The sequence below is a fragment of the Syngnathus typhle genome, linkage group LG14 (genome assembly GCF_033458585.1).
Source record: "Syngnathus typhle isolate RoL2023-S1 ecotype Sweden linkage group LG14, RoL_Styp_1.0, whole genome shotgun sequence".
Taxonomy (NCBI): domain Eukaryota; kingdom Metazoa; phylum Chordata; class Actinopteri; order Syngnathiformes; family Syngnathidae; genus Syngnathus; species Syngnathus typhle.
The window spans coordinates 6,537,349-6,550,583 of NC_083751.1; the positions used below are offsets into that span (position 1 = coordinate 6,537,349).

General features: G+C 41.0%; 2 protein-coding genes across 2 annotated transcripts in view; one reads left to right on the plus strand and one right to left on the minus strand.

The window, feature by feature from the left end:
* Nucleotides 1-2,406, plus strand: part of fbn2b (fibrillin 2b) — a 43,328-nt gene extending 40,922 nt beyond the window's left edge. Inside the window, exon 65 of the mRNA XM_061296886.1 lies at nucleotides 15-2,406. Coding sequence (XP_061152870.1) covers nucleotides 15-389 — 375 coding nt within the window. The 3' untranslated portion in view covers nucleotides 390-2,406. The remainder of the gene's footprint in view (nucleotides 1-14) is intronic.
* A 108-nt stretch (nucleotides 2,407-2,514) lies between these two features.
* On the minus strand, nucleotides 2,515-12,431 carry LOC133166756 (cortexin-1-like). Its single transcript, XM_061296990.1, has 3 exons — nucleotides 12,298-12,431; nucleotides 10,053-10,171; nucleotides 2,515-5,062 (listed from the first exon to the last, which is right to left on the minus strand). Exon 3 carries the CDS (start codon nucleotides 4,379-4,381, stop codon nucleotides 3,998-4,000), a length of 384 nt encoding a protein of 127 aa, XP_061152974.1. The 5' UTR covers nucleotides 4,382-5,062; nucleotides 10,053-10,171; nucleotides 12,298-12,431; the 3' UTR covers nucleotides 2,515-3,997.
* Between the last annotated feature and the right edge of the window lie 804 nt (nucleotides 12,432-13,235).

Genomic DNA, 13,235 nt, shown 5'->3' on the forward strand with positions numbered 1-13,235 from the left:
GCGATCCATTACAGGAGCCAGTGAGTCTGGCCAGCGTGGACACGGAATCCGCCATCCCCATGAACCTTTCACTGGCCTCGCTCTTCAACAAGGAACCTCTGCTGGAGCTGCTGCCAGCCCTGCAGCCGCTGGAGCACCACGTGCGTTACGTCATCACTCACGGCAACGCCAACGAACACTTCCGCCTGCTGGAGCGCCGCGACGGAAAGAGCGTGCTGAGGCTAGGCAAGAGGCCACCTCCCGCCGGGTCCTACCGACTCGACATCGCCAGCCTGCCCCTGTTCGGGCCCCGGAGACGAAACCAGCTGGAGGAGCAGCATGACAAGGACTACCTACAAGGGGAGATTGGGGACGCCCTGCGCATTAAGCTTCACATCCATCTGCACTGAATGCCCTCGCAAGCCCCGCCCCCGGGACTGACCCCCCCCTTCAAAGCCTGAACCTTTGCGTTTTAACCCACCCTTGTATCCAGAAGAGGGTTAACCAAGGGCTATGAAAGACTACGGCAATCAGCCTAACTCTACCACCACTTTGTTACTGTTCGTTATTTTGTGTTTTGTGTGATTTAGATTTCCCTTTTTTTTTTTACCATAATTATACTTGTGTCCATTCTTCTCTTCCACAATTAGCACTCCTGTGGAGCAGATCACAGCGAGGTGCGTACAGCCCCCCCTAATACAGGAGCATCTCAATAAACTGGAATATTAATGAAATGTCATTTATTTAAATATTTCAATTCATAACGTGACTCGAATCACACACCAAAAAAAAAGCAAAATCCCCCATCTTGAGAATATTACAAAAGAGAGCTGTGTAATATATGACATTAACATTCTGAATTGAACTAATGAAATAAATAAAGCATTCCAATTTTCTATTCCAATTTATTGAGGTGCACTTGTAAAAGATATAATGGCACACAAGTCCATGAAGCACTTTTGTAGGCAGGCAAAAAAAAAAAAATAATGCACAAAAAAGGGGATTTATGATGAGGAAAAAAAAAAGTGCTGAGAGCTGCCATAGGTGACTTTCTGCAGTTGAAGTTTAATCCAGTGATGACTGACAAGGAATGAGGCATCTTCATGGCACCTCTCTGGGATATTCATTTCAAACCATGTCACTTCAAGCTACTGTTTTGTGTCATGTCACGAGGCCCTTTGCAACTGTAACGCAACATTTCAGGTTCACCAAATGTGGAATTAGCGCTTGTTATCTCAGTGCGATGCTGAGACGCAAACCAAAGAGGGTGCTATCGTCACGACCAGGGAATCCTACACTAAGCAGCTTTTTCCCAAAGAACCTGGTTCAGGTCACTTTTGTATTACTTCCCTTTCAAGGGATTTTAAAGTGGATAGATTTCAACTGATGTCACCTGACCAGAATTGTGATCTTAATCTGGGCCAAGGCGTGTTTACACTACAGCACCAAAAAGTACCAGTCTTGACAAGCTGTAAATTAAAATATAAAGATTACAGTCTCAATGTATGCATGCAAAAAAAAAAATCCATCAGGTCATACTCTTCATTTCTCAGATTTTTTTTTTCTCTCTAGAAAGAAAAAAAAAAGGTGCTATCGATAATCCCGTCTGCTGTACAAAGAAACGCAGTCTTGAATCTGGATTGCAAAAAGTGACATTTGTTATTAATTTTGTGCCAGGCTTTATTATTGTTGTGTTTTTTTTTTGTCTCAGTGCTGAAAAAAACAAAAACGTATCAACCATGCTTCTTGATATTGTATCATTTTAAAGCATTTTAATTTTTTTCTTTTATGTCAAGACAGCCAAAGTAAACTGTAGATTGAAGGCCTTTTAATGCTATTGATTTGTTGTTCTCATAGTAAGTCTCAGAGATTTAACTAGATCAACATTCTGATGTCAGCATAAGGGGATCACAGTTTTTTGGATAAGCGTCAATGCAAAGTTGACCACCTCCAGCTCGGTGCTAAATGTTTTGAGCATTCAAAGTTGCCACACTGGGCCAACAGCCCGGGCCATGTTTATCACACATAACCATTTTGTCTATTTCTAACCTGGAAATCTTTGTAAGACTTTGTATCTTAATAGTGTCCTTGTGTCTCTTATTCGTCGTTTTGTTTGTTTGTTTTTTGACATTTCAGTGCCAAACTTGAATAGTGCCATCATCGCCCACATGCACTGAATATGATGTGCTATATTTGCCAGAACAACTTGGCCTTTTTAAAGAGAACGCTAACGTGACAATCATCCCGTACACAGCACGTTTATTTGTCAAAGATCAATAAACAACATTGATTTTAATATTCTGATCCTCGTTTATGTGGAAAGACAAAGACACTCTGTCGTTGGAATTTGGTGAGAACACCTTATATTGTAAACTTCTGTCTGTCCAGTGACAATTTGCAATAAAGTATTGTGGGTTATATTTTTAAGTGTTTCTTCCTGGCTATCTTTTCCCTAACATACCCAATTTCAGTATTGAAAATGAATGGGTAAAATATCCAGGTTGATATAAACTGCACACATTTGTTTTGGTTGCAATTATGGCACAAAATAAACAGCACATACTCAAATGAAGAAGATTTTTTTTTTTTAATTATTATTCCTTTTGACCGTTCACACTGTACGGTGTATCAAAACCAAAGCAAAAAAGTTTGAAAAAGATGTCATTAAAAAACAGAAAGACAAAGAAAAGCAATCAGCTTTGCCTCCCTCAAAGACACGGCTGAGTCACTCCTTTCAAATATCGACAGTGCAGTTTTACATAATCAGGAAGGACGGGAAGATAGCAAAAAGGAGACTCTCAAACTTGAGTCAAGATTAGAAAAATAAAGCCGTATTTTACCTAAAGGTTGCTTTAGCTTCATTACCACACTTGTCAGGCAAATAAAATGATTAACTAAACTTGCAGTAAGAGATTATATCTGTATATATTGGATCAATATGGCTTGTCAAGTTATAGACACGAAAACACACGACACTGAGAAGAATTGACGGAGACACAAACTACCTGCTGTGGCTTGAAAAAGCATCTGAAGTTGCAGTGCTACTCAAGGATCTACAAATGCAATCAGCACAAAAAAAACCAAAATGTGAGCATGTGCAATCCTTGATGAGCACATAACTAATGGATGCTTTGTAATGGCTGTGATTAATTAAAGGGCCCTTTGCTTTAGTGTAAACTCGCCATTTTTGCCTGTGTGTTAGCGGCACGTTCTGATGTCAGCTTTCCAAATGTAAACCTTGGATCAGCAGCTTTCAAAATGGAGGGGAAGCAGCTTGAGTGGAAAAAATTGTGTCTACGTACGTATTAAAGGTGTTAAAAAATCGTTTTTGAATCGAATCGTTACATCCTTGAATCGTATCGAATTTACATGATCGATTTTTTAAAAATAATCAGTTTCAAGTTTCTGATTTGCTCTTTCCTTGACTTTAATTAACTTGAAAAAATTGGAGCGCTTTCACATGGCATGACATTTCACATACCGTAATTTTTGGACGATAAGCCGCACCGGACTATAAACCGCACCATCTAAAACTCGCTATTACAGGTTCAAAACTTGTGAAAAAAGTCACAGTTTACAGTCCGAAATTTACGGTAAATACATTTTACACGTTTTTAATAGATCTTCATAACTATCGTTCCATTTTGCTGTTTCAAATCCTCTCACTACCTTGCGTTTGAAAGACCCTGCAATGAATGTGTGATGACGATAACGGATTTGTGTATTTCTATTTTGCTCACGTGATGCTGTGCTGTGTGCTGTCAAGCTAGTACAACAGGTCAGATTAAGGCAGCTTCAATATTTTGGCTTTTTGTGGTCCTGCTGGTCTGTATGAGTGCAGTCATGGTACGCCTCATATTTACACTACCACATCTAAAACCAGGACTTTACACGAACATTTACAAAAAAATACCCCTTGAGTGTGTTCACAATATGATTCATTGTCCACGTGCAGATTTCATCTCAAATCTTCTGAAAGATTGTATCCGTGTGGAATGTTACCCTTCTTGAACCCCTTTTACACCAGCGCGTAATCAAACTGACCCCTTTCCAGCCCCTCCTTGTGGTCAGTCCAGGATGATGCAGGCATGCGACTGTAGGGGTCCAGCAGGATCCTGAAGCACCTGACCAGCAGGAAGACCAGGAAGAGCATAAGGAGGCCCACAAAGGCCAAAGCCGTGCGCTGCTCGGCGTCCACCCCGACCAAGGCCAGCGGTGGGCTGCTGCTGCCGCCGCCGCCAGCGCCGCCGGGGAGGGGAGAGCCGGCCGGGGACAGCAGCAACTCGTAGTCGAGCGTGGGCCCATCGCTCATCCTCCACGGGGCCCGGAGGCAGGGTTTGCACACCGACTGGATCGTGTGTGTGTTGATGGGAGGTGAGGAGAAGGAAGGGAAAGCGTTCATGAGCGACTGATTGTGGTCGAACTCTTATTTGGTGTTTAAACCAAATATCGTGTTTCGCTTTGAGCTATTTCCAGATTGTTTTCCTCCAGTGCCGATTCAACTGCCAACTGTGTTCTTAATCTGATGTGACAACGAGCCACACATTTAGATTAATACAGACTATCTATGAGGGAAATTGCACAGCAGTGACCGCTTTCGGGCAATATTATTTTTAAGGAAATAATCAGAGAAGACAGGATGTCACGGCAAGCCAAGGTCAATGTTCCCGGAGCTGGTACGGTGCTAATTAAGAAACAGGAAGAGCTGACCAGAGCAGTGTAAGGGTGTCAGGTCACTAATGCTTTTTTCTACAGTCTTGCTTGGTGGACAAATAATGCAAAAATAGCAAACAGTATGTTACAAAAAAGTCTGCGTAGCAAGAAGAAAGAGCGATAAGTGGATTTGAGACGTCAAGTGTTCCAAGGAGTTCTTCTCACCATTTTCCTTAGGGATGAGCACTAAACACAAAAAAATCTGTCTAATAGCAAAGCAACAAGAGGTAGAAAATAGCCAGTGTGAGTCTGTCAAAGGTGTGAACTTCTTTCATTTAAAACGAGTCCAATCGTCTTTAGAATCTGCTCGAGGTGACGTCCTCTGCCGACATGACGTCAGCAGTTAGCGCAGCTCCGATTTACTCGACACCTGAAAGAAAATGTACATATATATTTATGAATTGAGTTTTTTTTTTTTCTGAGACGTCAGCAATGAATCACAAGTCGAATTGTAACAAACATGGCAGAAATAACGTGAAGTCACACCTGCTTCGTTTCATCCTTCCACCATATTGCTTTCATTAGTAGCCTTAATAAGTAATAAGTGACAGTGATGTTGCCCCATCTGTGCACACCTACCTGGTAATGAAGCTGATGATGGCCACATTAGCTGAAATGAATAGTGATTATAGTCACCGGGATAGGATTACATCAACCCTCGTTTGTCAGTGCACTGTTACACGGACACGCATTGGGTACCCTCATTCATCTCGAACGGTGACAGGAGGGGAGACAAAGTGGAGCCTCATCAATAATCTAAAATCACTCATCTCTTGTGACTGACTGGGTTTCAAATCACTGAAGACACGTGACACCCAAATGGGGTTGTGTGTGATGAACAATGAATTTATGAAGATGAATAGAGGAGGTGACGGACAGGGAGGACACATGTTGCCACGGTGATTGATTAGCGGGAGAGGGGATATGTTTTTTTTCTTTTTTTTCGCCCACTAACCAATCAATGTTTCCTATCTGTGGTTGTCTCCAGGGTGCTTGTTGTACTGACTGAGCCTGGAAGCTGGGATGGAAAGATACAACGGTGTCAGTGTGTGTGTGTTCCCGTGTGTCTGAGTAAGAAAAAGCCAAAAATAGGTCATAAAACCTCGGAAGTCCTTTCAAGGACATTATTACTATGATGGGATGGGTTGAGTTGGTTGTCTTGTAAACAAAGTTGTCACTTTGTACAATGCTGACGTGCCCTTGAGCAAAAGGCTAAATCTCTATTTGATTTATTGGTTGGCATTACAACTGCAAGTCATTTAATTAGGTACACCTATGTCTCTGAGACGTATTCATTTAAGAAAAGGCACACTGACTCACTGCTGTCGAAACTGTCATTTCTTATTTATAACCCGACCAGACATTGTGCTTGCATTAATTAAAGTGGAATCAAACCCTGCACTTCTGAACTGTGAGGCGGCCATGTTAACCATTGGCGCCGACTGAAACAGTAAACACATCACCGCCGTATCCAGACTGAACTGTACTGCTTGACATAAACGTGTCATTGATATTGACTTGATGTGACTATTCATGAGTCCTCGAGTTCATTCATCACCTAAGGGACCGAGCTGCCACCTGTGGCGTGCTGCGAATGAACACGTTAGCATGTAGGTCACCTTGAGCACAAAAGAAAAATAGAGGGAGTAAAAATAAAATAAAAGTCCAAGGTCCATAAATTAACCCGCAAGTATGCACATTGAAAAAGAAAAGTCCAGCCTCTGAGATATTTTTAGAACAAGTGTCTGAGGAGTCATTTCTCTTTGCACTCTTAGCTCACCGCCAGACGTCTCCTCACGCGTCGTAATTCGCCTGGCAGACAGGCGCTAGCTACAATAAGGATGATAAAGTTTGACAATTAAATCCTCGATTGTCTCTCCCTCTCCTCACAGTCGTAAGGTTGCGCTTGGACAGGCAGCAGAAGGAGGGCATTTGCGTGCGAGATGCCCGTAGAAAGACAAACAGACATTCGGAGGACGAGCGAAATGTTCTTTCGGCCCGTGTGCATGCAAATGAGGAGTACTTAAGACTGCTGACCTTTTAAAACAAAATGTTACCAAAGAAAAGGCAGACCATTTTGAATTAACCCTTCAGATGGCACTCATTCAAGTAGGAAGCAGCTATTATGTTCATAATTAATTATTAATCAGTTTTTTGTGTATTTTGAGCTTTTGGGTTCCACTCTATATCGACGCGTGCTCTATATGGGCTCATGTAAAAAAAAAAAAAAATGTACTGCCCCAACACTTTACCCTCATCAGGGTGATAAATGACGACTAGTAAAGAGAAAAAGTGGTCCGCCCCTGTTGGAAAGCGTTCCAATCAGCTCACGGAGAAACTAACTTGACATTGTGGCAAAGCAGACAAATGAGCGAGCGCTATTGAGGGCAAGACAAATGGAAGTGTACACAGATGAAGGAGCAAGGGGAAAAGAACAAGCTCTTTGTGATTCTCAACAACAGCAAGCAATTCCATCTGGGAACCTGCCCCACCATCTATCATTTTAGCCACCGCTCAAAAGAACGTCAAGTCTATTTCCTCTATCAGCAATTTTAAAGGCTTTCAAGGTTACTTCCATTTTAGTATTCACAGTTCTCAAGATTTCACATCACAGCTCGTTTTGTACGTCTCTGACGCATTAAATAAGGCCGATTTGAATACAGAGGTCGGGCGGGGATGTCAGCGTCGTGTCGTGTGTATGGTGTGGACGTCTCCTTGTGTGTGTGTGTGCTTCTTCGAAGACGTCAAGCAGGATCGGATTTCCAGACGTGGCCTCCGGCTCGTCGTGTCATCTCCTCTGGTTGTTTATGTCACTGTCCCTGACAGCATGAAGCCCCAGTTTAAATCTGACGTCTTTAGATACGGGTTGACTCGCTCACCGGTCAATAATCATTTGATACCCTTGCATCACCACAACAGATATGCTGTTTTTAAAAATTAAAAAAATAATAATTTGAAGTTTTGGGGTATTTCAACGAATCGGTACTCAAGGTTATAGTCAATACCAGTACCAAGCGCCATCTTGTATCTCTTTGACAATTGAGAATTAATATTGATGTTTTCCCAGGAAGATGCAATTTCTCCAAGTATATCAGGGGTGCCAAACTCATTTTTTTCACGCGCCGCATTGTAGTCATAGCTTCTTTCGGAGGTCCATTTTGACTGTCAACCCAAATAAATGTATGAGCATCTCATATTATATACAGTTAAAGCTACAGAACAAACTGACAAATAACTCGTTTTCAAATCAGACGAGTAAAAACTGGTCAAATATATATAAAAAAAAGAAGATATTAAAAGTGAAGACAATTTGTAATTCTAGTAATGACACACGAATTTGATGCACAATTTGTCTTTGCGGGCCACATAAAATGATGTGGCGGGCCGTATCTGGCCCCTGGGCCTTGAGTTTGACACCTGTGAAGTAGATGAATGGAAATGGAAGAAACCTTAGAAAGTTTTAATTTATTTCATGCGATTTGAAGGGGAGATGCTATATTGGGTATAAGCCTTTCTTAAAATATATCTCGGCTTTTGTGGGGGTACCATTGTAAACCAGATTTTGACATATCTGTCGAATTACTTCCAAACTCTCAAATTTGCTGAGAAATCGACAGCAATAAAAAAAAAAAAACCACATACACAGTCAGTTTATCACTCTTGTCCACCAGAAATTGCGGCACACTTCAATCATGTGCGTCATATCTGACCATCACTTCCATCCAGTCCCTCTCAACACTCTGCAGTGTTGTCACTTGAGTCACTTTATAAAATTGCCCTTATCACCCTACTCTCTAAAGCCCCCGGTCCCTCCAGTCAGAGTTAATAAACGTCAGACCAATCACCCCCACCTACATCCTATATTTAATTCACAAATCCAACACATGAAATATTCATAAGAGGAGGACTCGGACAGGTCCACAACTAGTAGCAAACAGGTCAAGCAAAAAGAGATCTAACATTTGCACCAATTGAATATTGGGTAAATATTCTTTTTGTATTTTTCCAGAGCTAAAAATCATTGTGAATTTTCCAAAATATAAAAATATTACTTTCTCGAATAGGAAGAAGCAAGGAGGAGAGGAAAATAAAAATAAAAGGGAAGGAAGATGACAAGCGCTGCAATATGGAGTTGTCAGCACTCTTAAACTCTGAAAACAGCACTTCCCTTCCATCAGGCAGCCCGTCTATCAAACCTACTGGGACAGAACGGACGCGGTGCCAAGCCATCATTCCGGTCCACGACCGAGGCCATATACTCGAGATTACATGCTCTCTCCACACAGCACAACACTCAGCAGGAACTTTTTGTGGCCGAATTCCCGAGGATGCAGATGATTAGATGAGAAGTGGAATAATGTTTTTTGCGTCTGATGAAAGAGGTGACAACTGATAAGTTCACAATTCCGATTCTATTATTGATAGCGGTTGTTGATTTTATTATCAATTCTCTTTGGGGGAGGAAACAAAATGAAGTTTCAGTTGAAGTGGTCTTCTCTTGTTTGCTGTTTTTATTTGGTGTATGCCATGAGATTTTTCTTGAGTTGACTTGGGGTGGGTTGCCGGTTTTGTTTACCAGCCATTCTAATCAAATAAATAAAATGGTTGCCGTCTGTCACACTGCTGGCTTTGTGTGCTGGAGCGTGGAGGAAAAGGGTGGATTCAAGTGCAAGGAAGCAGGAAGGCAAAACCAGGAAGCAATTTCAATTTAAATAATTACTTTCAAAAGAACAAAAATGGGTAACTAAAGTGTGCTGACTTGTCAAAAGAAAATTAAAGCTTTTTTAAAGCAGGTTTCAAAGTAGTTGTACTAAGTTAATCTTGTTTTTCCTTTTTAATTACTTCACTGGTTCTTTTATATTTCAAAAAGGTTTCAAAGTAACAGCAAAAGTCAGAATGAAATGAAATTAAAACAAAAATCAACATAACATGAGGAGCATTGCATGACGCATGACAGCAACACCAAAAATGGCCGAATGGGCTCAAGGTCTTAAATACTAGCAGTGATGACACAATGACACACACCTAGACACAAGTGGCTCGAGGGAGCTGATTGGTTGACACAAGAGACCAGGAGAAAGCAATAAACTAACAACCATGAATAGCTCAAGAAGCTTAAGCTTAAGCCTATTAAGCTTAGTTCAATAAATAATAGGAAACACCAGCACAAGTTTGCCATTTAAACTGCTAATGTAAATCAAGTCCATGAAATGCACCTTGGTGGTAAAATGCTAATTCCACCCATAAAAGCTCAGCAAGACCCCGCTACCTGCCCTGATCACCTTGTGACAAAAGAAGTCACCAGTTGGACTTGTAAGAAGCGCTTAAGAAAAGACTTAACAAAGACACGGACATATCACCTTGCTGAAGTGAAGGCCGTCTGTGCAGCTGATTACATTATTGAGCTTACGGCCGAGCAGAGATTGGGGGTGCTGGGTCGGAAAGCCTCGTGCACCGGAAGAGGCCAAACACATCTGGGCTGGAAATAAAATGGGAAAGATTATCTGTACACTTTGCGGACCATCAGCACTTTTCATTGACACATGTCCTTACGTTTATCTGTTATCCCAGTTAATAGACTCTCCCTGGGAGCTAAGCATGAAGGGTGGGAGACTGGCTTGTTGGCGGGGGGTGTCTTTAAATGACACCAAATGGGTTGTTTATGACCTTGTGTGCTACACAGCCACATTACATACAGCCAAATTGAATCACACTCAGTGTGACATTGCTATTATTTCAGGGGTAATAAACTGAGATCTCAAAAAATATATAGATATACGGGACTTTTTCCCCACAGAGCCACTTTAGAAAGCCGTTTTAGAACTGAAGCGTATTATAGCATTTAAATGACGCCTGTCAAAACAAGGAGCCAAAGACAATTTGGTGTCTTTAAGAAAGGCCTGACAGCATCATAAAGATCCCGTCATGGTGGGCGATGAAGAATAAATGACAGCAGATATGGCAGCTAATAATGCAGACAGGATGTAGCACAGTGTGTGTGCTGATTCCCTAATGTGTTTTTTTTTCGTTGTACATCCTCCTGGTAAACCTCAGGTGGGCTTTGCGAGGCAAACCCACCATGGTTTTTATTTTCTGCGGCCACTCTGCTCCAGTTACAAGTCATTACGGGAGCCGTTGGCGAGCGCTTCCCGGAGATCAGCATTACCTCGGCTGTTGTTTTCTAGTTACAACCAATGGTAAGCTGAGAGTGCACAAAGTAGGCACTGACTACTGTATATATGTTTCCTATAGGCTCGGACCTATGAAAAAAAATACTTCCAAGGGGGGGGGCAGTAATGACTTCTCTTATTTACACTCACAGTAAAGTGTTACCTCATCATATCATTCATCTCTTGTGACCCTTTGTATTGCCGATTCTCAAAATCGTTTTTATGGTTATTATTACAGTGTACGGACAAGTCTGGATGTCGAGTTACACACTTTCAGTGTAGTACCACAATGCGCCACAACATGCCAGGCAGCACTGAGGTCGACTGAACATGCTTCAGCATAATTAGAAGCAAGAAGAAGAGGCAGAGAAGGTCCCAAGATTCAACTGGGCTCCAGTACTAGTATATAATATGTGATGAGATACCGTTACGTGACATCAGTGAAGTGTAACGAATGCTGATTACTATTAGCAAGATGGCACTTTTTCAGCTATTCAATTATTCACACCAGGCCCTGATTTCCTAAGCTTGCACACGTATAATCATGTGATTTAGTTCATGATATCATACGCATCGATTTTCAAAACTGTGACATCATGATGAATAAAAAAGTGAGATTCACTTTTCTGAGTAACACTTTTTAACTGAAGAGTCATACAAATGGATGACTGATGAGGAACATGTACAATCCTAATGAGCCACAACAGAGCCTCCTGCAAAATAATAAAGAATCTTTCCGGCCGGGAAATTCAATAACCTCAAGGTGTCTTGCTCCTGGCGAAATAGGGATTCTACACAAGCAGCATCATGATGTTGCAGACGAGGTTGCAAATAAATTCAAGTAATCAGGTATGGTTGAAACACAGGCAAGATGTTAGGTTAAGAAATATCAAATTAAATTATTGTTTTTTCAAAGTATGAATTTTGCACGGTACTTTCTAAAACACATTGCAACACATTATTTTGCTGTAAGAGAAAAACTATTATACTATTTAAAAACTATGGTAAGAAACATATATTTGCTTATCCATTCATTCCAGCTAATTATGGTGTCAAATAATTCATTCCTATTGAAATCGATGGTAGAAGGTAAATTTATTTATTTTATTTTTTTTAATTTATATATATATTTTTTATTCATTCATTAATTTTTGCTTGATGGTGTGCCGTGAAATGTTTTTTTTCAATTTTATTTTTTTTTTTTTAAACCATACACTGTTTGGTTCAAAACTTCATGCATATATTGTAATCTTATACTTTTATACAGTACACACATATAAAGGTTGGTCCACAAGCAAAACTATATGGCATGCTGAGCTGGAGCAAAGCTCACATTGCATAAAATGCAACTTTGTTTTTAATCAATCAGCCTAATAAAACTGAGGTCCATCCTGTGAGCAAGCCTTTTAAACAGAACATAAATTGCTGCACAAACCTGATGCTACGCGAGGTTCCACAGCGGCAGCCTCAAACTTTGTGATGCTGTTACTGTCCTCCTCCACCTCCTATTCCACCTCCTCCGCCTCCGCCTCTCTTGCTGCTGCTCAGCGGTGCTTTTTGCACAGACTGGAGACTCCCTGCAAAAAAGCAGCCGCTTGTTTCAAGCCACACCCACATCGAGAGCATCCAATCAAGTTATGATTGTTTTTCTACCTGCTTGTAACAATGCTAGAAATGAATGACACCCAAAAGCTGGTGATTTTTCTCCTTATGCAAGATCATCAGGTGCATTGATATTAATGAGATACAATGCAAATTATACCTTTCAAAATGGAGTTGGCTTTATTTTGCTATCATACGACTATAGAAAGGAAGCTGCGTGACTGCTGGACCACAATATTAATTTTGTGTCAAAGATGATAAAGAAAATAGTTAACTATAAATACACATTTTGAAAAACCGCACTTTTCCCCCCATCCAAACTTTTAATGCAGTTTTAGTGATTGGAAGGGCAAAGGTTTAATGTGGCAAGCACAAGACAAATAAGACTTCAGTCCAGCGATGTGCACAATCATCGTAAAATGCAAAACCTGATTGGGACACCGCAACCTGTAAATATCTCCAAATCGTTCTATTCAGACGCACCATTAATACGTTGGTGCTCGTTCGCTACCGTAAAATGACATTTAATAGACCTACAAGACGTATTATTGTGCAGCGTTAACACCCCTGTGTGTCCTTGAAATGTCTATTGGCACGCTTCAGACCAGACTAGACTGTTGTAAAATTTCTGCAGGCCTCCATTGAGCTTCTGCCGTGCATTGGGGAGAATTAAAAGAATCAAATAAAAAGTTCTTTTTTATGCCTGTTACAATAAATCAATTAATTGCAAAGTGTTAATGTGCAATCTTGCAAGAGCTGAGTATAAAGGTT